This window comes from Amblyraja radiata, chromosome 19, assembly GCF_010909765.2.
Source record: "Amblyraja radiata isolate CabotCenter1 chromosome 19, sAmbRad1.1.pri, whole genome shotgun sequence".
Lineage (NCBI taxonomy): Eukaryota > Metazoa > Chordata > Chondrichthyes > Rajiformes > Rajidae > Amblyraja > Amblyraja radiata.
Window position 1 is genome coordinate 12,275,007 of NC_045974.1, and position 26,930 is coordinate 12,301,936.

At 41.3% G+C, this 26,930-nt stretch overlaps 1 protein-coding gene across 3 annotated transcripts in view; it reads right to left on the bottom strand.

The window, feature by feature from the left end:
• The window catches only part of cntn1 (contactin 1), a 455,514-nt gene that overhangs the window by 252,977 nt on the left and 175,607 nt on the right, over positions 1-26,930 (bottom strand). For 2 of the 3 annotated variants that reach the window (XM_033037676.1, XM_033037678.1), the window contains exon 4: positions 2,625-2,762. In XM_033037676.1, coding sequence (XP_032893567.1) covers positions 2,625-2,679 — 55 coding nt within the window. In that variant the 5' untranslated portion in view covers positions 2,680-2,762. The remainder of the gene's footprint in view (positions 1-2,624; positions 2,763-26,930) is intronic. The other variant, XM_033037677.1, reaches the window with a different exon arrangement.

Consider the following 26,930-nt stretch of genomic DNA (forward strand, 5'->3'; position numbering starts at 1 on the left):
CAACATGAACATGTGAAATCGCCCTGAGTATATTAGGTTAAGTCGTATCTACAGTATAAAGATAAATTACAGCTTATTCCTCACAATGCCAACAAGCATTATGGATGCACTGTAATGGTGAGGATGGGGGGGGGGGGGGGGGGGGGGGTCCAGAAATCACTGTCCTACTAAACTTGTGAAGCTGTCCTGAGTCTTTCGGGTTATCTCATATCCATGGTATAAAGCCAAAGGACAGAATGTTCCTCTCAACAACAAGCATTACAGTTGTACAGTTACAGTGAAGATCAGGAGCTCCAGACATCACAAACAAATGCCAACTCATCCAGATTTGAAAAAGTTTGCATTCTTTTGAATAAATCCTCAATACTGAGATAGTTCAGGAATGGTTGATTGCCTATACTTCCCATATACCAAAAACAAGACAATTCTTAAAACGTAAGGCGTAACATACTGTAAGTTGTGTTAAATGTGCAGTTACTGGATTTATCAGCACACTTGCTAATAATGCTATATTTCTACGAATGCATTGCAAAGACAGATCATTAACCTTGGACGTTGGACATTCCATAAAACCTGTGATGAAATACTATTCCTCCATCCGAAGAGTATCTCAACAATTTAATGCAGTAGCATATCAAGAAAGCATCCAAAAGACCACACATTTCCATTGATCATAGGCCCATAGTATGTTAAACATTTTTGCAGTAATCATGAATGCTCTGACAGCCAGTTGACATACATTATTCAGATTTAAATAGAATACATGTTAACTGAAGTTAAAGTCCCTGAAGAACTGAAATCTTAAACATACAGGGCATCAGTCAGCATGATGTTTCCAATGTTACTTTCTTTTCTTTGATTTACATCTTTGAACATCCATCTTAAATCTTTAGCACACAATTTCCTCGACGGGAAAATCCTCAGATTTTCATTCTGTCATCGCTCAATGTACATCATTCTGTTGAGATGAATACTCAGAGCATGGAAAGGATTACCGTCCGACAAGTAATGGCATGGATTCTATTTAGCAGATATATCACCAGGAGGTTATTTGAAGTTACTAGAAGAAAATATTCAACCAAAAACTACAGGGAATTTGCTGCATAGAAATACACCAGGACTATCCTTGGCTTATTGGGTTTGTTTATCTCTGGATACTCAAAGAGCATTCCTGCCTACGTGGTGACATTCCCTCTGTAAGTCATGAATAACAGTTATATATATATATATATATATACACACACACACACATATAAACAAATAATAATTTTACACCAAGGGAAATGAAATTTTACACACTAGGCCACCTCGGGGCATTGTACGTATGAACAGAAAGCCCACTGGCTTTACTGTGTCTGCACATATTAAGTTTACAATCTCCTTTCCACAATATACTACACTGCGTGGCAAGCCAGAAGACAATACTTGTTTAATCAAGTCTGTCAAATGTACCAATAGCTCACTGATAGGTTTCAATGCCAACAGACGTGGCTTTGTTTTGCACTGAGATTATGTTCCACTTACCATGAAGATTCCCTTGTACTTACTACAATAGAGTTTGCATTCATGTGAAGAAATCCTTTAGTTAAGACCTTGTGTTTTGACAGTGGAAGAACAGTGACAATATTCAGCTGGATCTGACAAACCAGGCACTTCCAAATCTATGCTGTCACCATAGATTTTATACATTTCATGCTGATACAGCTAGATCAAATTGCTCTTCTTCCTCCACGCAAGTGGCATATTGATACATATATCAATTAATAAGAAATCCCATTCATCTTTACCATACACTTATTCACTCTGTGCCTTGAAGCTCACACCGTGACTACTGCACACTAAAATCCCAGTGTAAAGAAAATCTTGGATAATGAAGAGCTGATCCAGTTATTGAAATTTGGTAAATATTCTCACAATTTTGGGAGCAGATATTATGATCAAGGTGGCAACTGGGAATGGAGCAATAGATCACCCGAACCTTCAGATTGTCAGCTGGTTACACAGTGGAGTAGAACATTGCAGCTCCATAAACGTTGCTGCATCTTTGATGCACACATAAATTACCGTCTTGTTGTATTGACAGGATGACATTCCGTGATCATCAACGAATCAAGTTATTTTCTAAAACTGGTCTAAATAAAGTTACAATAGCCCATTAATCCATGGATACACGTGACAAACAGAGTAAAAGCTGAAGGAGGGCATGTTCTCTAGTTGCCATGCAGTCACTTATCCAACAGACTTCATAAAAGCATTGCTTTCAATCACATTGCATGAACTCCAGTCAGGATACTTTTAATGTGAATTAGTAAATATAACACAAAGTAAGCAGGAACTCATTGGACTTAACTGCTGAAACATGCAGACAATAAGGGATATGGTTTGCATTAACCCAATGCTTTTTCTCTGCATTTCATCCGACTGATGATCAATGGCATTGAAAAAGCGCAATGAATTTGTTAATCGTCCCACTACTACGGGCATTGTAACAGAAGCTGGGGGTACAGAAATGACTTTATCATGAAAATTCAGTCCTGACCTTGACGTGCTTTGCACCTGCAATCATGCCAAGGGGAGCAGCAGAAAACCCTTCACGTCTATATCACGCCCAACCTTCAACTTACCCGCCAAGCAGAAAATGAATGACAATGCAAAAAAATGACTGAACTGGAACCACATTCTCAGCTCTGGACCAAATTGGATGGCATTAATCTCCAAAGGGATGTTCTCTTGCTGGTCCGGTTGTTAGTTCACCAGTCTGCCTGCAAAAAATGACAAGAGAGAATAAAAGTGAACACAGGCGTCATCATAGGTCATTTTACCAGTTGCTGAATTATCTTGCACTAAATAATACACCTTTATCCTGTATGCGTACACTGTGGACGGCTTTATTGATGTGCTGTGAGAATATAGTCTTTTTGTTGACTGGATAGCACGTAACAAAAAACCTTTCCACTGTACCTACGTGACAATTACTTACGTACCTACCTACCTGTTACATGCTGCAATAAGAAACTAAATTAAAATGTTCATACAGAATCAGAGCTATAACGATAAAAGAGTGTTTATTACACCAGATCATAACATATCCCTTAGAGTTAGCTTTCTATTTCAAACACGACCGCTAATCTCAGCCACACACCCACTGAAACTGATCCTACTATTTATCACTCCCTTTCACTATGGGTGGCACAGTGGCGCAGTTGGTCAGCACAATAGCACAGCTGGTAGAGCTACTGCTTCACAGAACCAGAGACTCAGGTTCTGTCTGTCTGTATGGAGTTTGCACCTGAGACCACATGTGTTTCCTCCGAGTGCTCCGGTTTCCTCGCACATTCTACAGATGTGCGTTAGTAGGTCAGTTGGCCTTTGTAAAAAAAATTGCCCCTACTGTGTAAGGAGTGGATGAGAAAGTGGTATAACATAGAACCAGTGTGGATGGGAGATGGTCAGAAGGATTTGGTGAACCGGAAGGCCTGTTTCCATGCTGTATCTCAAAACTAAGCTAAACTATAGCACGTAAACTATCATAGCATAACCATCCTCATAGTGTATCAATACACCCTGCAAAACCCATCAACACCTTGTATTAACGTCCCCACTGAAGCCCATAACCTTCCATTCTCCTGCTTAAGACCTTCTCACAGCACATCAACAGACTCATAGAAACTCATCTCAGGAGCACATGGACTATTCCATCATAGCCTACTCCCGCAGACCACTGACACTCCCAGCCACGACCATTCCCCTAAGAGTCAGTCTCTACATTCTCTCTTTGAAGCTGTTGCCTCTGAGGTATTAACTTTTCCATGGCGAAACCTAACTATATGTAATAACCCCCAACATCAGAATACCCAAACATTTCACAATACTTGGGCTATACGTGCCGAAAAAAAACTTGCTATGCAGTAATTATTGCAGCACATATTTTGCATAGAAAATAAAGCAGGCCAAAGGCAAGGCCTGAAGAAGGGTCGCGACCCATAAAATCATTAATTCATTTTATCCAGAGATACTGCCTGACCCGCTAAGTAACTCCAACATTTTGTGTCTATTTTCCTTGTAATCACATAATTTGATAATGGGCAATAATAAATTCCTCTCAAACCCCAGCCATCACATTGGGGATGTTCACTGATGTCTTTAATTCTCTGCATTAAATAACAATGTATTCAGATGAATGAACAGCCTTTGTGTAGTTTAATCTTTTGCAGAATTTCAAGCTACAGGTGTGAGAATGGCTACCTGTCAGTACAATAATGGGATAATATAACACAAATATATAGCAGCTGGAGGCCACTAGGCCCTCAAGCCTGTCCTACCATTTAATGTAATCATGGCTGATCTACGCCAGGCTCCAGCTCCCCTTCTGTGCTAATTCCCCAATCTTACAAAAATGTATCTACCTCCTCTTTAAAGATCACCTCTGCTCAGACATGCCACATATTACTCTTCACTGCTACACTGCAGAAGTCATAAAAGCTCAACAGGTAAAACGGGGAACATTCTATTTTTCATCAATGTAACTTTTACCGTCACTTAAGGAAGGTGCAGTTGAACACAACCCACAGCTCGCAAAAGTTCAGACATTCAGAAGAGGGTGCTCAAACCTTTAAAGACATCTGTGTCAGAATTTTTCTCTTTTTGAAGAACAGTCATGGCCAGGTTGTTAAATAAATTCAAAAGCAAGAATAATAGTTTTGATTAGTGGGGTATTCAAAGATTTCAAGCTAATGGGCCTGTCCCACTTAGGCGATTTTTTTAGGCGACTGCCGGCGACTGTCAAGTTGCCGGCAGTCACCTGAAAAACCAGCAACTGGAACGGCTGGTGGAACACACACGTGCAGCACTTCCTTCACCAGCCCATTATGCAGGTGGGGGTCAGGACAAGCGGGGGGAGCACTGTCTGAGTGAAATTCACACAGTGCAAAGCCAAGGTGATACAGACACATCGTAATGAAGAGGAAGGTTGGCGCTGTAATTAAGACGGCTAAAGCATAGTGTATGGTAAGTCCTTTAAAAGAGGGGGGGAGAAGAGGGGAGAATGGGGGAGAAGGGGTGAGAAGGAGGGAGAAGGAGTGGAGACAATTTTTAAGAAGCCAGGCAACTTTTAAGAAGCCAGTGATACACGGCTGTGAAGCTCGGCAGACATTTAATATTACCGGTTGGTTATCCTTGGTTCTGAAAACTACTGCTTACGGAATTTTTTCCCAATGAGCCAATGAAATTCACCGGTCAGCACTGGCTACAACCTACAAGAACCTACGACAACCTTCGATCTCCTGGCAACCCACTAGGACCTCTTGGCGACCCACCTATGGCACGAGAATTCTCGCTACTCTCCATGGCAGGTTCATTCTAGTCGCCGCTAATTTTTCAACATGTTGAAAAATTTGCGGCAACCATAATGAGGCCGCGACTAGTTCCCAGAATACGGGAACTCCTCACGACCATGAAGGTGAATCCCCGGCAACCACCCGCGAACATGTGGCGACCATGTGGCGACTGCATAGTCTCCTGCAGTCGCCTAAAAAGTCACCTAAGTGGGATAGGCCCATAAGGCATTTGGCAAGGCACACATCAGCCATCAAAATGAAACAGTGTAAGAACATATTCTGCAATCTAGTATTTTTCTCTTTGCACTAGCAGTACGCGTGTGGCTCGATTGCATTCATGTAGAGTATGATTTGACTAGATAGAATGCAAATTTTTCACCGTATCTCTATTCATGTGGCAATAATAGACCAATACCAATGGGAAATGCCATTTCGATTTAAGAATTACCACTGAGCAAGACATTCCCCAGGAATGGAAGTCCTTCATAAATCAAGGGATATTTGCACGGGATTGTTGAAATTGCAATATAAATATACTCTGGAGAAACATTCATACACAGATCTGCCACTGATTTTCCATCAGCCTTGGTTCAAAAGACTTTCTGGATTAACCGTTTTGCCAAATCAACAGAGGTCATGGCCTCCGACAGGAATCTAACGGTATCAGAACAGATCGCCCAGTTGCCGAGATACCGGCCCGCAAAGTCAGCCTCAGAAGTCAGCTATGGGGATGGATCTGCCGGCTCCGAGCCGGAGTTCCAGAGCCCCGGCCGCAGGGGGCAAATTTGACTCGCCGGTTGGCCATGGAACCCCCGATGAGGTTGAAGGCGGCCGCCTCATGCGGCCTAGACACCACATTTTCAGGAGAACTTTCATGGGGGGGGATTTCAAGTGTGCTCTCATAATTGTGTTTGTATTAAAGGAGGTTCTACAAGTAGCCAGAAACAACAAAAAATCAGTGGTGGACCTGTACTATATCCCATACAAATCTGCAGGGCTATTTCTTTCCAGCTCTTGCTGTATACCTAATTACAGCTCAATTTAAATGGCCATTCAATTATACACCACTGATAACTCAGCACAATACTAATCTTAACTCTCAATCATTAATTCCAGTCTATTTGCAATAGTGGGGATCTGGGTCATTCAAATGCGAAAAGATTCATTTGGTGATTAACCTGGAGCTCAGCAACATGTCGATCTGGTTAATCTGACAACCGTTAATTAAATACTGCCTGAGGTAGGAAGACAGGACAGTGACAATATGATAGGGTTACCACTGGCAATGACTTCCCTTTCTAAAGCAATTAAACATCACCGGCATCATCAGCACTGGCGGTTCGCTGCATTGCCTGCAGCCGCCACAGTGCTGATCGCCGGAAAGGAAGGTGCGATACATCCATTCAGAATACGATTCAAGAGGCAAGTGTTTTATTGTCATATCCCCCAGATAGAACAATGACATTCGTACTTCCAGCAGCACAACAGAATGTGTAAACATGGTACACTGTAAACAATATGATAAATGAGAAAAAAAAAATCAGTGTATATACAAAGACAAATATATATATATATATATATACACACACACACATATATACGCACACACACACAAACACAAAAAGCAAACAATAATAGTGCAATAACAACAATAATAGTCTATGTAGTCCAAAGCTGATTCAAAGCAGAATGTGCAGATTAAATTACTCACACATTCACGAAAAATGTATTAATGAGACTGAAGATTACAGCCAGATCCTTAGTATTTTTGAAAGGACAATGATGAAAGACGACGTGAAGTAACACAATGGGATAACATCTTATTAGAATACATTGCGTTGAAACTATTTATTCTGTTTCTTTCTCAGCAGTGTCATTATATTTGAAATGTTGGTTGTTTCTATTAGTACAGCAGATAACCAAGTCATGAATGCACACCAAAACCACCCCTCTACAAATTCCTGACCAATTCCTCTCACCATCACCCGCTCTCTCCCCAGCTCTGACTGGAGCCGCTTCCACCATTCCCATTGACGTTTCTGTCAGCTCCACCGAGCTAAAGCGACAAATTAGATGTCAAATTCAAGGCAGGCTTAATGACCTAAAGTCCCCATGCATTTGTGACCTTTGCCCATCCACCCATGAGAAGGAACTCAGCTCAAAAACGCAAATCTGTCTGGACTCAAACAGACGATGTTTAAAGCCTCCGTGTGTACAAAACCCAATCACAGTGAAACAAAAGTGCAGTCACAAAGAGGTAAAGTAACATGCTTTTGGTTTGTAATTGTATGAAGTTCAATTTGCGATGACTAAGGCATTGAGTGTTGGGCTGATGGCACCACTGGATGAATGTGAACATCAACAAGAACTGCTCTTCATTACGTTTCCCCATTTTGCCCCCCTGTTTATTAAACTTTGGTGCGTGTGATTCCATCAGTACGAGTCACTCACTGGCACCAAGCCCCACCAAACGTTCATAGATCCTTACAGCAATGAAACTGGTTCATCGATCTATCACATGCTACCAACAAATAGTGAAAGACCTGGATACAGTGGATGTGGAGAGGATGTTTCCACTAGTGGGAAAGTCTCGGACCAGAGGCTGTACATAGCTTCAGAATAAAAGGATGTACACTTAGAGGGTGGTGAATCTGTGGAATTCTGACACAGAAGGCCGAGGAGGCCAACTCACTGGATATTTTTAAGGTGGAGATTGACCGATTCTTGATAAGTATGGGTGTCAGGGGTCATGGGGAGATGGCAGGAAAATGAGGTTTAGAGGGTAATATTGTAAATTATTGTAGATAGTGTTAGTATACGGGGTGATTGCTGGGTGGCACGGACGGTGGGCTGAAGGGCCTGTTTTCATGCTGTTTCTCTAAAGTCTATACATCCAAAAATATTTTCAAAAGGTATGTACTCAAGGTATAGTGGCAGCTGGGAGCTGTACTTGGAACTGGTACATTTAGTTCACAGCTCTTGGGCGGCATCCTCCCAGTTGTATTTCACTCATCCACACTCATTTGCAACAGTCATTTCAAATGAACAAAAAGGTCTGCCTTCATTCTGTGAAATAATCAAGTTACTTTTTTTTTAAATGAAGGTGATTATGGATCCGAAATGAAGGATCTCTGATTTCAATGACTTGTTAATGAACACTTAAATAATGAATATGCCTTCATATGTTTGAAGTCATGTGCGTCATGGTCAAGGGATTTATATCATGCTGATCTTTGGCTAATGTAAAATTTTAATTTCCAGAGCTAATCTCTTTTTCAGTCTGATGCAATTGGTTTCTGACAGTTCTGAAAGAGCAAGTGAATAAAAGATTTATAGCAGCAGCAATATCTTCAAGGCAGTGTTACAAACTAAGATCTAATCACAACTGTCTGTGAGGAAAAGGATTTCTCTGTGGGAAATATTAGACTCAGGCTTTTACACATTTCTGAGCTCCCTTTTTAAAATTTGCTTTGACAACTCCCTGTTATGGTTAAGGCACCAAACTCCTTCAACTCTACAGTGTTGGCTCTATCACTGGCCTTCATTCGTAGAATCTAGCAGCTCAACATAAAGCCATTCGGCCCATTACAACTCTGCCAGTTTTCAAAAGAGTCACCTATTTTGTTTTACTGTTTTGGTCTTTACCCACAACAGTGCTGGTGCTACCAAGCCACTCTCAGTGATGGACATTGAAGTCCCCCATCCAGAGTACATTCAGTGCATTTGTCACTTCCAATTGCTCCTCAGCATGGAGGGGTACTGATTTATCTGGTGAAAGAGGATTGTAGGGGGTAATCTGGAGGTTTCCTTGACTATTTAGAGATATAGCATGGAAACAGGCCCTTTGGTGGACACTGAATATTCATTACCCGTTCACACTAGTTCTATGTTACCCTACTTTCTCATCTGCTCCTTACACATCGGGGCACTTGAAAAAACGGCAAATAAAACTACAAACATGGATGCCTTTGGGATGTGGGAGGAAATCGAGAACACGGAGGAAACCCATGCGGTCACACCAAGAAAGTGTAAACTCCACACGGACAGCACCCCAGGTCAGAATTGAACCCAGGTCTTGAATGAGCCCAGGTGTCTGGTGCACTAGCGCTGTGAGACAGCACCTCTACCAGCTGCATCATTACATTTTGGTGATAATTTAATATTTAATTATATAACATATTTAATTTGAACAAGTTTATTCATGGATAACCCCTTGAGGTGGACAGTCATCTCGTTTTCGAGGGGGTCCAACATAGAACATACAGCACAAGACATAACATACATAGAGGCTCTCATTGACCCACCAACCCACACACCAATCCCAAAACCCCTCCATCCCCACTTGTTATAGTTTATAACAATTGTTAATTGGCTTTACATATCCAATAATAATAATAGTTATGTGTTACATCATAATGTTGATGCATAATACCATATACCACCTATCATACATCGTACATTAATACATACTATCAATATTATTACATGATATATTATTTCATGATATTGTGACATAATACAATATAAGACCTTGTTACACTATGCAATACAATAATACATAATATTTAAATATTTATTCTGAGTATTTAACCTGATGTGATATTTTACCTGATGCAATATATTAAACCTGATGCTTTACAACTTCATGGGTTCCATTCTCAATGTTTTGGACTTCTGGGGCTGCTCCTCCATGCCCATGCACGACTGTGCCACCAACCACCCTTTATACCCCCTTCACTTATTCACAATTTACAACATAATCACCCAGTCTGTGCTTTGTTTCTGCAGTGTAGAGATGGCCACATTATGAACATTGAATGCAGTACACTGCATTGAAAATTGAGCCAAACTAGTGTAATAACATCTTAGAGCGGCGCGGTCTTTCCTGGAAACTGACCCGGTGCTTCAACGCAGGAGCGGTGCAGACTTACCATCGTGGAGCTGTGATCCCCTTGCTGGGGATCGACTGTGGACTTTAGGATCTTGGATGGTTTGACAGCCCCGACCGTGGAGAAGAAAGGAGGGAGAGATTGGACTTTATTGCCTTCCATCGCAGTGAGGAATGTGGGGAGCCGCTGTGGTGGATGTTTATGTTAAATTTTATTTGATGTGGTTATGTGTCTTACTGCTTTTCACTTGGTGTGGCCGTATGGTAACTCGAATTTCACTGTACCTTATGGTACATATGACAATAAACCCATCTTGAATCTTGAATTAGAACGTTGATGTTGGGCGTGATGCCTGGGAGTAGGGTGCTGGTGCTGGTTCACTTCACATGCCAATGGAGTTAGAGGATGTGGCAGAGAAGTGGTTGGTAGCAATTAATGATAAATGGATGGCAAGATATTTATGTTCATAAGTGATAGGAGCGGAATTAGGCCATTTGTCCCATCAAGTCTATACCATTCAATCATGGCTGATCTATCTTTCCCTCTCAACCTCATTCTCCTTCCTTCTCCCCATAACACCTGACACCCGTACTAATTCCACCCTCTGTCTAAAGAAATTCCACCATCTGAATATAAAAAATTCTCATCTCCTTTCTAAAAGTACCTCCTATTATTCTCAGGTGATGGCTTCTGGTCCTAGACTCTCCCACTAGTGGAAACATCCTCTCCACATTCAATCTATAAAGATTTTTCGTGGAAAGGTATAGTGGGTAAAGGATGTCCATTGTGCATAATGCAGAAAGTAACGGCACAATGAATTCTTATCCTGGTTGCAACATTACTGGTGGGGATTAGGAATGGTCATCAGAAACCCAGTGACAGCCAGTGCACTAAATAAGCAATTATTTTTTTTTTGTTTTTGTTTATTTTATTAGAAGTTAATACAATACAAAACAATACAGTGGCACCTAATTTTAGGTGCCAACTATGTCATACCGTAATCCATTCTATGTACAACCTCTAGTTTTATGTTATGAGTAGGCAAGACAAGAAAAAGAAAACAATAGAAAGGGGAAAGAGTGGAAAAATAGATGGTAGAGAGTAGAAAAATGTGAAGTGTGGATATAAAAAATAAAAATAAAAAAATAAAATAAAAAAGAAAAGGTGGAAAGTAGAAATAGAAGAAAAGGCCCCTTAAAAGAGAATTTTTCAAATCTATATTCGGAGATGTAGATCTATCCACGTCATGAACTGAAATCAGCAATCCTTATGGTACCGCTGCATCACATGATTCCAAAAAGTCGATGAAAGGAGACCAACTCCTTAAGAATTGGTCATATTTATCTATTAGTCGGAGTCTCATTTCTTCAAGGCGTGCTATGTCCATCATATTCCTAATCCACATTTTAACAGTTGGTATGGTTGAATTTTTCCAAAATTTAAGTATCAATTTCTTTCCAATTATTAACCCATAATTAAAAAAAACATTTTGGTCTTTATTTAAATTGGTATCTTCTCCTATTATTCCAAATATAATCCATTCCATTTTGGGTTCTATTCTTGACTTGAAGAGCTTTGTAAATATATCAAATATATCACTCCAAAATTTATTCAACTTTGTACATCCTACAAATGAATGTGTTAAATTAGCGTTTTGAAACAAACATTTATCGCATCTGGGAGAGACGTTTGGATAAAATTTATTCAACCTCGTTTTTGAATAATATAGTCTATGTAATAATTTGAATTGAATTAAATTATGTCTTGTATTAATAGAACAGTTATGTGTATTCATCAAATACTTTTCCCATCTATCCTTCGAGATCTTTATCATTAGCTCATGTTCCCAATCTTCCCTTAGTGCTTCTGTTGAGGGTGATTCTCTATCTAATATATTATTATAAAAGTATGAAATTAATTTTTGTGAATCAGCCTTAATATTCATTGCTTTTTCTAAAGGGTCTAAAAATATAGTTTGAAATCTATGTATATATTTCTTCATAAAGTCACATACCTGTATATATTTAAAATATTGATTATCCTTCAATTTAAATTTTAATTTTAATTGTTGAAATGATAACAGTTTACCCAATTCATACATATCCCCTACTTTCCTAATCCCCAGTCTATCCCATTGTTGATATGTGTTGTCGATGAGAGAAGGTTTGAATGCGGGGTTGTTCAATAGTGGGGTTAGTACTGATAAATTATTTAATTTCAAGGATACTTTTATTTGTTTCCAAATTCTTATTATATTGTGAATAATTGGGTTCTTCTTGTATATTATACTATTCAATTTTATCGGTGAGAGCAGGATCGTTCCTATATCGTGCGGATAGCACTCCTCTTTCTCCATTCTTATCCACTCCAACTGCTGAGTGGAACTATCCAGCCAGTACATTATGTTCTTAATATGCACTGCCCAGTAGTAATACATAAAGTTAGGTAATGATAAACCCCCAAGTTCTTTAGATTTGCACAAATGCTTTCGTTGAATTCTATGTGTTCTGTAATCCCATATAAAATTAGTAACAGTGGAATCTAGTTTTTTGAAAAAATATTTTGGAATATATATTGGGATCGCTTGAAACAAATATATTAATTGTGGTAAGAAAGTCATTTTTATAGCGTTGATTCTACCTATCAATGAGAGCGGAAGTGTTTTCCAAAATTTAATCATATCATTCAGTTTATTTAATAGTGGTATAAAATTGGCACTAAATAATGATTTGTGTCTTCTTGTAATTTGAATACCCAGATACTTGAATTTTTCTGTTGCAATTTTGAAGGGGAATTTTAGTAAGTGTCTCGAATCCTGTGGTTTTAAAGACATAATTTCGCATTTATCCCAATTTATTCTATATCCTGAAAAAGAGCCGAATTCCTCAATTAGTGTTAATAAGGTGGGTATACTCGTTTGTGTATTAGTAATATATAAAAGAATATCATCAGCATATAGTGAAATTTTATTCTTTGAATCCTTAGTATTATATCCGTGAATATTCGGGTGATTTCTAATCCTTTTGGCCAACGGTTCTATCATAAGGGCAAATAGCAATGGTGATAAGGCACACCCTTGCCTATTACCCCTTGATAAGTAAAATTTTGGAGATAGCGTATTATTAGTTAATATTCTTGCCGTAGGTCTATCGTAAAGTAGTTTAACCCATCTAATAAAATTCTCTCCCATATTGAATTTTTGGAGTACCTTGTATAAATACTGCCATTCTACTTGATCAAATGCCTTCTCTGCATCCAGCGTGATAACTGAAATATCTTCATTGTCCTCATTATGAGAGTACATTATATTGAAAAGCCTTCTCAAATTATTAAATGATTGTCTTTTGGGTATAAATCCCGTTTGATCCGTATTTATTAAATTGTTAATATAAATATTTAGCCTTCTAGCTAGAATCTTTGCTAAAATTTTCTGATCCGTATTTAGTAGTGAAATAGCTCTATAAGAACCCGGTTCATCTAAATCTTTATCTTTTTTTGGTATAAGTGTTATTGTTGCTTCTGCTAGGGTTTCTGGTAGTTTATTTTCGGTATAAGCCTGCGTGTATAAATTGAATAATCTTGGTATAATTGACTCCTGAAATCTTTTATAAAATTCATTACTAAAACCGTCTGGTCCTGGGGTCTTCCCATTTTTCAGTGAGTTTATTATTTGTTTTATTTCTTCACTAGTAATCCGTGCTCCTAATTGCTCTTGTTCTAAACTATCCAATTTTGGGAGCTTGCAATTATCTAAAATTCAATTCAATAAGCAATCTACAGATGTACCAAATAATGATAATTGCAACTTCCATTTGTTTGAATTGTCATTTGGCGATAATGATGCTTCCTTGTTGCAAAGTTTACAATCTTTTATTCCACAACACAGGCTGTGTGTCACCATATCTGACTTCACACCTGTTGCTTCTGATACTTATCTTTTCGGAAGGCAACTGACCAAGGGAATCAAGTATTGCATCATCTAACAAGTGATCTATTGACCAGCATTTGTGGGGAGGGTAATTTTATTGTTTAGCTTAGTTTAGAGAAACAGAGCGGAATACACCGAGTCCGCAACAACCAGCAATCCCCGCAAATAAACGCTATCCACCACCCTAGGGACAATTTACAATATTTACCAAGCCGTTTAACCTAAAAACCTGTATGTCTTTCGAATGCGGGAGGAAACCGGAGCACCCGGAGAAACACCATGGACTGAACATACAAACTCTGTACAGTTAGCACCCATAGTCAGGATCGAACCCAGGTGTCTGGCGCTGTAAGGCAGCAACTCTACCACTGCACCATTGTGCTGCATCCTAAAAACTTTAAGGTCCTGTCCCCCATTAGATCACTTTGCAGTATAATTTGTTTCTCCACATTCGCTGTTTCACAATTGAAGGACAGCCTTGAGCAACATCATTGCTTGTAGAAAGATGCAGAATGCACCATAATTTGACAGCATACCTCCGAATGCAAGGTCAGTGAACAAAATTGAAGATTTCGATGATAAAATGACAGACTTTCTTTGAGTTATTGTGCATGATAAATTGATGAGTGTGTGGAATTACTGCTTGACAATGACGTTGGTTGATTGGAACTGTAGCCGATGCAGCTGCGACTGAATTATTCTTTGGATCAAGTGTTTTATTTTTTCCCAGTAGAAACAAATAAAAAGCCTTGTGCAATATCTCATATTCTGCAAAGGAATGACAGATTAACTATTTCCACTGAATTATGATCTGCAAAAATGGCATAGATGGGGATTGATATTGTACCAGGTTATCACTACATTTTGACGTGAACAAAAGATTAAAAAATGACAATGATCCATCAAGATCCAGATACAACCCTCCTTTCATGCAAAGGTTGGCACCTCCATTCTTCTTCTTGTGTATGGCGTGCACAGCCTAAAGTTGTAGATCAAGGGTAAACAGGTGACTACCTGGATTATATCCTCAAATTGGTTGCTAAAAGGTGGCCAGCGGTAGAGTTGCTGTCTAAAAGCGCCAGAGACCAGGGTTTGATCCTGACTGTACAGGGTTTGTACATTCTCCCCATGACCTGTATGGGTTTTCTCCAGGAGCTCCTTTCCTCCCACACTTCAAAGGCGTACAGGTTTATAGGTTATTTGACCGTATAATTGTAAATTACCCCTAATGTGTGTAGAATAGTGTTAGTTTGCAGGGATCGCTGGTTGGCATGGACTCGGTGGGCCGAAGGGCCTGTTTCTGCCCTGTATCTCTGAACTAAGCAAGAGTGTAACATTGCACACTCAACCACCATTAGATTTCATACAGTTTCACTCTCCACATATTAGATGATCTGAGTTCATATTTCCACTGCTGCCAAACCATTAGATAAGACTTATTATGTCGGCGATGTGAGAATGCCCATTGAACCTCCCAGTGACACAGGAACTGGCTCAGTATAGAAACAACCTGCAAATGGGAAATCATCCTCTCATTAAAACCACCAGGCCAGCCTCACAAACTCACTGGGCTGACAGTCCATGTTTCATTCAAAGCAGTCTGCATCGTTATAGATGGTGTTCTTCAAATAAGACGTTAAACCATTGACTCATCTCTCCTGTCCAGTTCTTCAGACTGATTACAACGGACACGGGCTGTGCTTTGAGTGACACCGTGAAATATTTCCATAATGCATCTCGCAGTTTAGCCATTTTGTACCGAGGTAAAAATGGAGCTCAGGTGCCTCGGAAGAATTTATTTTAGCTTTGCCTGGAGGCGTGACTGTTGAGCAGTCTCTATATTGTCTGAAGATTACTGTTACCCCGGGGTGGGGGGAAAGAGATTTGCCCGTGTTTACCTTATTGCTCGGAATCAAAGCCTAATTACATCACAGATGCACAGTGAGTAACCCCAGTTCACAGGACTGATAAAGGGCATGCAAGTCTCTCACAGCAGGAAGGGAACAGCTCACTGTCGATGACCATTGCAACACGAAAGGGTGCACAATGGACACTAGTTATCTTGGCTACAACAAGCCTACAACACTACAGGCAGCAATCGGGCCACTGTCAAATTCCCAGTCTAATTGGGAGACCAAAATATAATTACCATCTCGTTGAAAATGCAAAGAAGGATCATCATCACAAGAAACCAGACCCCTGCTTCAAAGGAACAGAGAGATTTACCTTCAGTTTATTCCCCATTTCGTGGCAGTCAGCAGGAATACCCCTTTGTGGAACATGCACTTATCAGAAACAGCAACACATTTGATTAATTGTGCGGAGCGCTTGAAGAATTCTAAAGCATTATTTGCTTTCAGAAACATTTCAAAGTTATGCATGCAAGGAAAAAAAATTGTAATATTGAATTACACTGTCATAGTATAACATTTGACAGATTTAGATAAATTGTGAAAATGTATGACAATATATTATATATGCCCATTATATAGACTTGTATACATTATATACAAGAAGGTTGCCCGACTCGAACTGTCATCTATCCATGTTCTCCAGAGATGCTGCCTGACCCGCTGAGTTACTCCAGCACTTTGTTGTCTTTTTTTGTAAACCAGCAACTGCATTTCCTTATTTCTACAAAAACACGTACTCCTCAGCTTACGAATGCCTGACAGTAACACCCCATTCATAAAACTGAGCAATTGGGAGACCGGCGGGATAGACTTGCTGGCTACTGCGGGACTGCAGGTATCTTTTGCCATGTGGGATATTTATTCTTAGCCACATTTCTGACTTGCGAACTATCTGGATTACAAACAATTCTCAAGAACAGAATCCTGCATTGCCCTAGAGAGGTCCTGCATAGTATAAGTATACAAGCACACACACACTTCGTAAGTGTTTCCCCACCCTCAGGAGACTGCGATTGTAAGAATACATCCCAGAGAATTGCTAACAGCAGGCTACATTGGAAACATCAAGGAATATCAAGGTCTGAAGGTCTCAACCCGAAACATCATCCACCGAACTGTCATCTATCCATGTTCTCCAGAAATGCTGCCTTACCCGCTGAGTTACTCCAGCATTTTGTGTGTATCTTCAAGGAATATTCCCCTTATGGTTTAAATTTTGTCTCTTGAGAACGTAGTCAATCATGCGCAAGAGAGAATCTGACAATGGATATTCTACGACATGACCACTGCCAACCCCACAAGACCTAAAATATCTGCGAGTCACTACTGACCAGAAACCAGCCACTAAATACCATGACTGCAACAGCAGCTCAGAGGCTCGGAATCCTGCACCATCCCTCGACTCCCCAAAATATTTACACCTTCACATGGCACAAGTCTGGAGGGCAAAACATGCCCTCCACTTGCTTGAACAGCACTCTAGAAGCTTGAAGCAGCCTGCATTACTTATATTCCGAATTGTGCAATGACTTCCTGCACTTCTTTATCAATAAGGTTGTTTCTATAAGGGCTCTCATCTCAGCTCCTGCCTCTGACCCCTCTGTTCCGGCCCCATGCCTGGTGGCATTCGATAAGTTTGTGTCTCTGACATTGTCGGGTCTAGAGGATGTGGTTAGCCATATTAAGCCGTCGGGTTCCCCTTGTGATGCTGTCCCTCCTCTTCTTTTTAAAGAGGTTTTCCCGAGTATAGGGCAGTCGGTTCTCGCCATCATAAACAGTAGCTTGTGTTCTGGGGTTGTCCCCATAAATTTTAAACATGCAGTAGTGCAACCACTACTTAAGAAACCCGGCCTGGACCAAACTGTTCTGGCCAATTTTAGGCCGATCTCCAAGTTGCCATTTATCTCTAAAATCATGGAGAAAGTAGTTTATGCTCAGCTGAAACTCTTCCTGGATGAGCACAATATTCGAGAGGTTTTCCAGTCTGGATTCAAAGCTATGCATAGCACAGTCGGCTCTGCTAAGGGTTTTTAACGACATCCTCCTGGCAAACGACTCCGGTAATTATGTGGTTCTTTTCTTGCTGGACCTATCTGCCGCCTTCGATACAGTGGACCATGGAATTTTAATTTCCCGATTACAGCGCCAAGTGGGCATTTGTGGCAGTGCCCTGGGATGGTTCAGGTCCTATCTGGCAGACAGAACCATGCGTGTAAGCCTTGCTGGCTTTGAATCCTCCTCCACTCCCTTGGCATATGGGGTTCCACAGGGCTCAATTTTAGGGCCCCTGCTCTTCTCTCTATATCTACTTCCTCTGGGCTCAATTTTAAGAAGGCATGGCATCTCCTTTCACTTTTACGCAGATGATAGCCAGTTATATATGCCACTCAGGAAAGAAGACGACTATTCTCTAAAATCACTTCTGTCTTGTCTTGAGGACATTAAGTCCTGGATGGCCTTAAACTTTCTGGGACAATGAAAAAAAGACAGAGGTGATTTAGTTTGGCCCCAATGGCTGCCGTGAACCTCCCTTTGTTGACTTGGGTCCACTGGCATTGTCCATAAAGCCAACAGTTTTAAACCTGGGTTTTAGGATGGACGGTGATTTTAAATTAGATAAACAAATAGGCGCGGTGGTTAAGTCCAACTTCTTTCACCTAAGGAAGCTGGCAAAGGTGAAGCCCATCCTCGAGCGGCAGCATTTTGAAACAGTAATCCATGCCTTTGTTACATCTAGGCTGGATTACTGTAACGCACTCTACTCTGGAGTCGCACGAGCTTCATTGGCTCGTCTCCAGCTGGTTCAAAATGCTGCCGCTCGCCTTTTAACCGGAACTCGAAAGAGGGAGCACATTACGCCAATTTTGGCCTCCCTTCACTGGCTCCCAGTGCACTTTCGAGTTCATTTTAAAATTATTTTATTTGTTTTCAAATCGTTGAATGGGCTCGTCCCGCCTTACCTCTCTGAGCTGCTCCACCTATATGCTCCTGCCCGGTGCCTCAGGTCAGCTGATCAGCTGCTCCTTGAGGTACCAAGGTCTAAGCGGAAGCTCAGAGGGGATAGAGCCTTTTCTGTTGCTGCTCCGGCACTCTGGAACACCTTGCCGTTGCACATCAGACAGGCCCCCTCACTGTCCATCTTCAAATCCTCCCTAAAAACTTATTTTTATTCTCTGGCTTTCGACACTGGCTGAGACATTGCTCCTGTTCTTAGTGCTTTTAATGTCTTTTAATTTTTACTGTTTTTTAGTCCTTCGTTTTACGGTTTTTAATGGTTTGTAATAACTTTTTGTCCATGAGTTCTCATGTACAGCACTTTGTGGCAACTACGGTTGTTTAAAGTGCTTTATAAATAAAGTTATTATTATTATTATTATTATTATTATCATACATCATTTTATCTTTGTAACTTTGTTTGTCATATACGAGGCGACTATTTGCAAACTTTGTGTATGGCAGGCAAAACAAAGAAGTTCACAATGGCATGTCACATGTGATAATAAAGTATTATTCATTTATATTTAAAGATTAAAGATATTTAAAGAGAGTAACTCCAGGTTTACGCGTGACAATAAACTAAACTAAACTCAGCAGGTCAGGCAGCATCTCTGGAGTAAATGGATCGGCGACGTTTCAGGTCGGGACCCGACACACAGTGGCTGCAGTACGCACCATCAGCAAATCACAGTGCAGTTACTCTGACCCAGGTTACTCTAACAAGACCTTCCAAACCATGACTGCTGCCAGCAAGAGGGACAAGGGCAACAGGTACAAGGGAAGGTAGACCACTAGCTGCAGGCTCCCCTCCAAGTTACACATGGAAACATATTGCCGTTCCTTCATCATTGCTGGGTCTAAACCCTGGCTCAACAGCACCATGGGAGTAGCTTCACCAGAAGGTCTCTGGTATCTCATCACCATCCTCACAAAGCCAACAACGAAAAGGGCTTGTTCCTGTGCTCTACTGACCCATTTAATATTTTGAACATGTTATGATTCTTTTATTTAGTCTCTTGCAACGACAGGATTTACTGCCAATCCTTAATTGCCTTTTGAGATTGTGATGGTGAGCTGCCTTCTTGAACCACTCCTGTTCATCTGGAAAGACAGGAGTTTGGCATTACTTGTCCAACTCACTCATCTATCTTTGTTGTACTCAGAACATCCCAATGGATTGCCAGGTCTTTTCAGTTAACAGTGAACCTCGCGTGTAAATGAAATGGCACTCTTATATGTTAAACATAGAAGGGTCTCGACCCAAAACATCCCCTATTCCTTTTCTCCAGGGATGCTGCCTATCCTGCTGAGTTACTCCAGCATTTTGTGTCTAATTTTGGTGTAAACCTTTATCTGCACTTCCTTCTTTCACATGGTAGGTACCAGGCACGTGGCGTGAGTAATTAGTCTGGGTAGCCAGTCAGTATCTTTGGTCAGTCGGCTTTTAAAAACCTTGAAAACCGCGCATGCGCAGATTGTTCTCTCCCCGTTGAGCTGTCAGTCGGCTTTTAAAAGAAACACGCTGTGCATGCGCAGTAGGATGCTGTGCTGCACATGCATGCTGTCCACGGTGTAAAGGCAGAATTTTAGCTGCCTTTATAGACCGTTGCCACTGATGTCTTGAAGCAGCGAGTCGATGTCACGCGAGTAGCACATACGTCCGCGTGTTAAATGTACTGTGGATGAAAGGCATGGGAGAATTATGCCTACCGAAGAGATCGATCTCTTACGTAAGCATAATTCTCCCACAACTTTATTATTTATAGTTTATAATTGGCATTTTATAATTTTATTCTGGGTAGGCACTGCCTACCTTGCCTACCCTGACGGCACGTGCCTGGCAGGTACAGATACGATTTCCTAAGATATCCATAGTAAGATTTTTAATACCAAGCTAATTGCTACTAAGTCATATTTTTGAAGAAAGCAAGCCAAAGTCAAATCCTCTCTCTGGGATTTGAACTTGCATTCTGCGGATTATTAAGTTACGAACAGTATGGTGTTCCATGCTAGATGAAAGCTATATTTTCCCCTGTGAATTCAGACTTAAAGCAGCCATAAGAAGATAAACTTCAAAAGACCTGCCGTGTTATTGGAATGAAGGCTTGATGCCGTTGATTCAACCCCTAAAATATAGACGGGAAAGCTTTCATCTTCATCTAATTGCAACTCCCAATATTAGTCAACCAGCTCCATCTAATAGCTTTGATCTCCCTCAACTAAAATGCAAAATGCGGGCATTGCTTAGACCTGGCACTCCCAGTTACAATGGGTGGAACACGGAGCTGCAGTTTCAGCTGGTAACTGTTCCTTTGATCAATGCACACAAGATAAAGTTGGACAGGATCATCCCGCTTGACCCCACATAAGCCTGTGATTAATTTGCAAGCTACTGCCATGCCACACACGGGTAAACTGCCGCTTTATGTGTCTCCTGTCACAAGTTATGTTTCAGTGTGTTGCAGCCATCTCTTTATACTGTTGCGGTGAACAGCATGATGAAGAGTGTACTTAACCAGTGTTCACCATTGACAGCGCACCAGTATTGGAAGGAGCTGGTGAGTAATGAAATTAAAGAGTTTAGATACATCCAGGAAATTAATTCAAACCAGGAGGTCTTAAATAAGGAACAGTTAGAACAAAATACAATCAGCTTGGAAACACCATGTAAAATTGGCCTTTAGATTGTACATATTTTGAAACTACAGCACAGAAACAGCCCCTTCAATCTGCCGAGTCTGCGCCGACCAGCAACCCCCCGCCCATACACTAGCACTTTTCTACATACTAAAGACAATTATCAGGAGCCAATTAACCTACAAGCCTGCATATCTTTGGAGTGTGGGTGGAAACTGGAGCAGCCGGAGAAAACCCATGCCATCACAGGGAGAACGTACAAGCTCCATACAGACAGCACCCATAGTCAGCAGCGCCCCCGGGTTTCTGGTGCTGTAAGGCAACAACTCTACCACTATGACGCCCTCATGGTGAGAGTATGGTGATTTGGATCTTTGGATTGAAGAGCATGTGCTGCCAAAGGTCACTGGTTATGAGAAGTGAGATTGCAGGTTAGAGCCGCACTCCATCTCAATGACGCCAACAGTTGGTGAGGAATATCACTGCCATCTTCCCACCATCATGCAGGTGAAGAAAACCACTGGCTGGGCGAGACAAAATGCCAACCTGCTGTTGTGAGGAGAATGGAGCTCATACCTCAGCTCATCGACTTATTATAAGTAGCCTGGGCTGGAAGAAGCTGAGTGGACTAAATAATATGCTGTCTCACCATGCGGCCTTAGACTTTTTAAATCATTCATTACATTTTTTTAATTAAATCTAAGTGTTTGAAGAAAACGTGCTTTGAAAGCAAAGTTCAACCTTGCCTTTCCTCAGCAGATGGACACCAAAGGTCTGGGCCGATGACAACACAGCCTTCTGACTCACAGGAACTCATTGATCACTTGTTATGAGACAGACCAATCACCAAGTTGGCTGCAGACTCGTGGCTTAACAATTCAATGATGCCTAATTATTGCCTTGCTCGAATTCCAGTCTCCAAACTTCAATTCATCTTCCTCTAGCCATGGGTCAGAGCTGTGAGGATCAGGGTCAGGTGGTCAAGGGAGGGTTGTTGTAAGGACAGGGGGGGGGGGGGGGGGGGGGGGGAAGCAAATCAGAGAACTTGCGCCTCAGGAAGGCGTGGGATGTTAGGTGAGGTGGTCATGCAATGGGCATGAGAGAACATGAGAGAGATACTGAGTATAAGTTAGTAAGTGTATTGAAGGGAATTGACCCAAGTTTGTCTCCCTTGCCAAACTGGGACTTGCTTATTTTTTTATTTATTCATTCATTCACAACATGTGGGACATCACTGGCAATGCCAGCATTTATTATCCATCTCTGACCACTCATGAGCTGCATGATAGCGAAGTTCAGTGCCCGCTAGGGTTGGGTTAGATACCCAGTTCAGACAGGCACAGAAACTAGCATTGAGGAGTTCAGTTCTTGGAACTATCTCACCCCTACATCCCTGGTGATGCAGAATAATGTATGAAGAATGGTGTTGCCAATTGCGCAAATGACATGGAAATTGTATTATCAGAGGCAATGCTCAACCTGGTAAAAATCCACCACTGATTTTCGGGCATCTTTGGTTCCAGAGCCTTTCTGGATTATCCGTTTTGCTGGACCAACAGAAGTCACATCCTCCGAGAGGACTCCATCAGTACTGGAATTGTCTGCCTAGGTAGTCAAGAGGCTGAAATATCAGCCTGCAAAGTCGGCCTCTGGTCAGCTATGGAAAAGGCCGAAGTTCCAGAGCCCCTGCAGCAGAGGGCAAAGGGGAAATTTGATCTGCCGATCGGCGCGGAAGTCCTGATGAGGTTGGCCTCCTCACCTGACCTGAGCGTCACATTTTGGGGGACTCCTGGTGGATTTCAAGTGCACTCTCCTAATTTTGTCCAGATTAAAGGAGGTGCTGGACCGCCAGTTGCCGGAAGATTGATGTAGGACCTGTAATTGTTACAACTACGTTTCGCTAAAGAAACCTTATCTGAATTTCTAGGCCACAGGTCTACCCAGGTCATGATCCACAGCCGCTTCAAGAGAAGACTATTGTTTTCAGCAGCCACTTTAATCTATTTGAAATATCCGTCCAATTCCCAAACCTCAAAACATCAGGCAGGGACTTTCAATCAGCATTTGACAGATTCTACAGCTTTAGCTGCCTGCTAGGTTAATACCAATTCACAATCGCAGCATGTGTTTAAAATACCATCCACCTCCTTTCCCATTGTGGTTTCCCCACTGAGCAAGCATCATCTCTCCGAAGCGTACATACACTGATGGGCATAGGAAGCTATCTTCAGGTTGAGAGAACCAGATGAACCTGTTTCTCATAGGTGCTGCTGAACCTAAGGTTTAGATCCAACCTGGACTTCACTTCCCGTTTCCAGTTATTCAGATTTAACCATTCAGATTTTTGGAGACACAGGCTGCACATGAATTGGAGAGGGATTAATATCCTGGTGGGCAGGTTTGCTCATCCTACTCAGGAGGGTTTAAACTAGATTGGCAGGGGGCAGGATCAATGCAGTTGTGAAACAAGTTGGAGGCTGGAAGTCGGAACAGAAGGCAATGACAAGATTAGTCAACAGGATTGGCATGAACATGACAGGGAGTGAGGAAAGGTGTTTGGATTAAATTGCATTTATTTCAATGACTCAAACCTGACAGATAAAGTGAATGAACTCAGGGCATGGATAACTACATGTGACTGTGTCATTATAGCCATTGCAGGAATCTGATTAAAGGAGAGATAGGGGTGGCAGCTTAATGTTCCCCGGTACAAATGCTATAGGCAAGATAGAGGTGGGAGTGAAAAAGGAGGAAGAGTTGCTTTATTGATCAAGGAGAACATCACAGCAGTAGTCCACGATAACATTACTGGTGGTTCATCCAGTGAGGCTCTATGGATGGTATTATAGACACCAAAGTAGTCAACAGAGGTACAGATATGCCTGGAGATCGCAGGCAGCTGCAAGACTAATAAGGTTGTCATAGTAGGTGATCTTAATTTTCCCATATAGACAGGGATTGCCATAATGCCAAGGACTTTGGTGAGGTGGAAATGTGTCAAATGCATTCAGGAAAGCCCCAGGGAGCCTGCAGAGAAATTGGGAAGGGTAAGGGCCTGAAATGTCAGTGGTTAAGTATATTGGGATCAGCGAACACAATGCCATTAGCTTTAATATAATTATGGATAAGGACAAGATTGCTCCACAAGTTAAAGTTCGATATGATATTGGGGCAAGGTTAATGGATGGTATTAGACAGGAGATTGCAAAAATTGATTGGAGTATGTTGTTTACAGGCAGCAAATGTGCAAAAAGTGAGATGTTTTTCAAAGCCAATAGTGAGAGTTCAAGGTGTGCATGTTTCAATTCGAGTGAAGTGCATGGCAGGTGGGAGTAAGGAACCTTGGACAATGAGAGAAACTGAGTCTAGTAAGGAAAAAGAAGCCACGACTCAGGTATGGCAGCTAGGGTCCAGGGTATCCATAGATTTAAAATGATATGGGCCGAATGCGGGTAAATAATCTGATGTATTGGGCCAAAAGGCCTGTTTCCATAATGTGACTCGATCTGCCTCCTATGAAACTCAAGTAGGTTCGTTGGAGTTTGAAGTATGTTGGATTTTTCACCTTCTTCTGTATAAAGTTATCACACACCTGAAACAGATATTGCCACAATTTTTTGAAGGCTTCAATTATCCTCACATTCCACATAATTAAAACATAATTAACACATCAGCAAAACGTCCATATTTCAATTCAACAAAATGTGATAAAGATTAATGGAGATTCATGGGGATCGATCGACAGTCACATTTGCATAACAACTATTTGCTGCCACATTTCTGATTGTTAGCACATCAGTGCTTTGCAGCTTTCAAGGAATGTATTTGGTCAATGTGAAGAGATGCCACTCGAAGCAGAGACAAAGCCACACTGTGTTTCCCCACAGCTTGGGTACACATTCTGTGCCAAGAATGAAAATCAGATTTGTGCTTTGTATGTCATCGCGTTTGCTTTTTTTTCTATTTACTTTGGCTACTCAGATGAAGAACATTTAAGCTTTTCCCTTGCCGTTATACTTCATGAAGTATAGTCACTGGTGTGTTGCAGCAGCTAATCAATGCACATCATTCAAACCTTGATCTAAAATATATGCTGAAGGCCCATAGTGGTCTTTGAAACCATAACATTCTCTCTTCAAAAAACTACCACTGAACCAAGGCTGACCATAACCTGAGGCAGCAGAAGCACTGACTTATGACCAAACAGTACAGAACTCGGGCACTGTATTCAACCTACCATGTTAGGGATGTTTGCTGATATTACCATAAGAGCTAAAGGAATTAACTTATCTTGACTGTCCTGACAAAGACAGATACAAAAAGTCCAAATCTCAACATGTTAACCTTCTGGGGAACACCTAAAATAAAAGTTATATATATAGCGCACACAGGGGATCACAGCACAGGTAGAGGCCCTTCGGCCCACAATGTCTTCACTGACCATGATGCCAATGCAATCTGTACATCTGCCTTAAAAAAGTCTACATCCCACCATTTCCTGCCTGTTTATGTTCAGCAGAAATGCAAACTGGGTAAACTGACTGTATTGACTGTTTGGCTAATTGATTGAGCAGGAAGTTGATAGGAATGTGCAGATAATAAAATGGGATGAGTAGAGGATTAGATGGATGTTTGATAGTCAGCCTGGACATGCTGTGCCAAAAGCCTGTTTCCTTCTGTATAACCATGACAGCTTTAACCATCAGCCTTAAACACTTCTTCTGGTAGTAAATTAAATATTCTAAAAACCCTCTTTGTAACCCCCAAATTCCCCAATACGTTTTTTTGCGATCATGCCCGCTCCATGTGGAAATATCTCTTCATCTACTCAATCAAATACCTTCACAATTTCAAAGACCTTCTCTGTGAGGTAATCTTCACTCTTGAATCCTCCCTTTCTGCAGAAAAGAATCCCAACCATTTTAGCATTCCAACAGTAAAAAACACATCACTTGGCCTGAGGGCATGACATAATACAGAGCAAGCCTGCCTTAAGGGCCTGTCCCACTTGCGTGTCCTTGGCACGCAAATTACGCGACCTCGTGGTCGCGTTGAGTCGCGATGGTCCCGCGATGGTCGGGCGCAATTACATGCATATGCACAGCTGTCTGGAGCACGTGACGTCATTTGAAGATGGACACAAAGCTGGATTAACTCAGCGGGACCGGCAGCATCTCTGGAGAGAAAGATGTTTCGTGTCGAGACTCTGCTTCAGTCTGAAAAGAAGGGT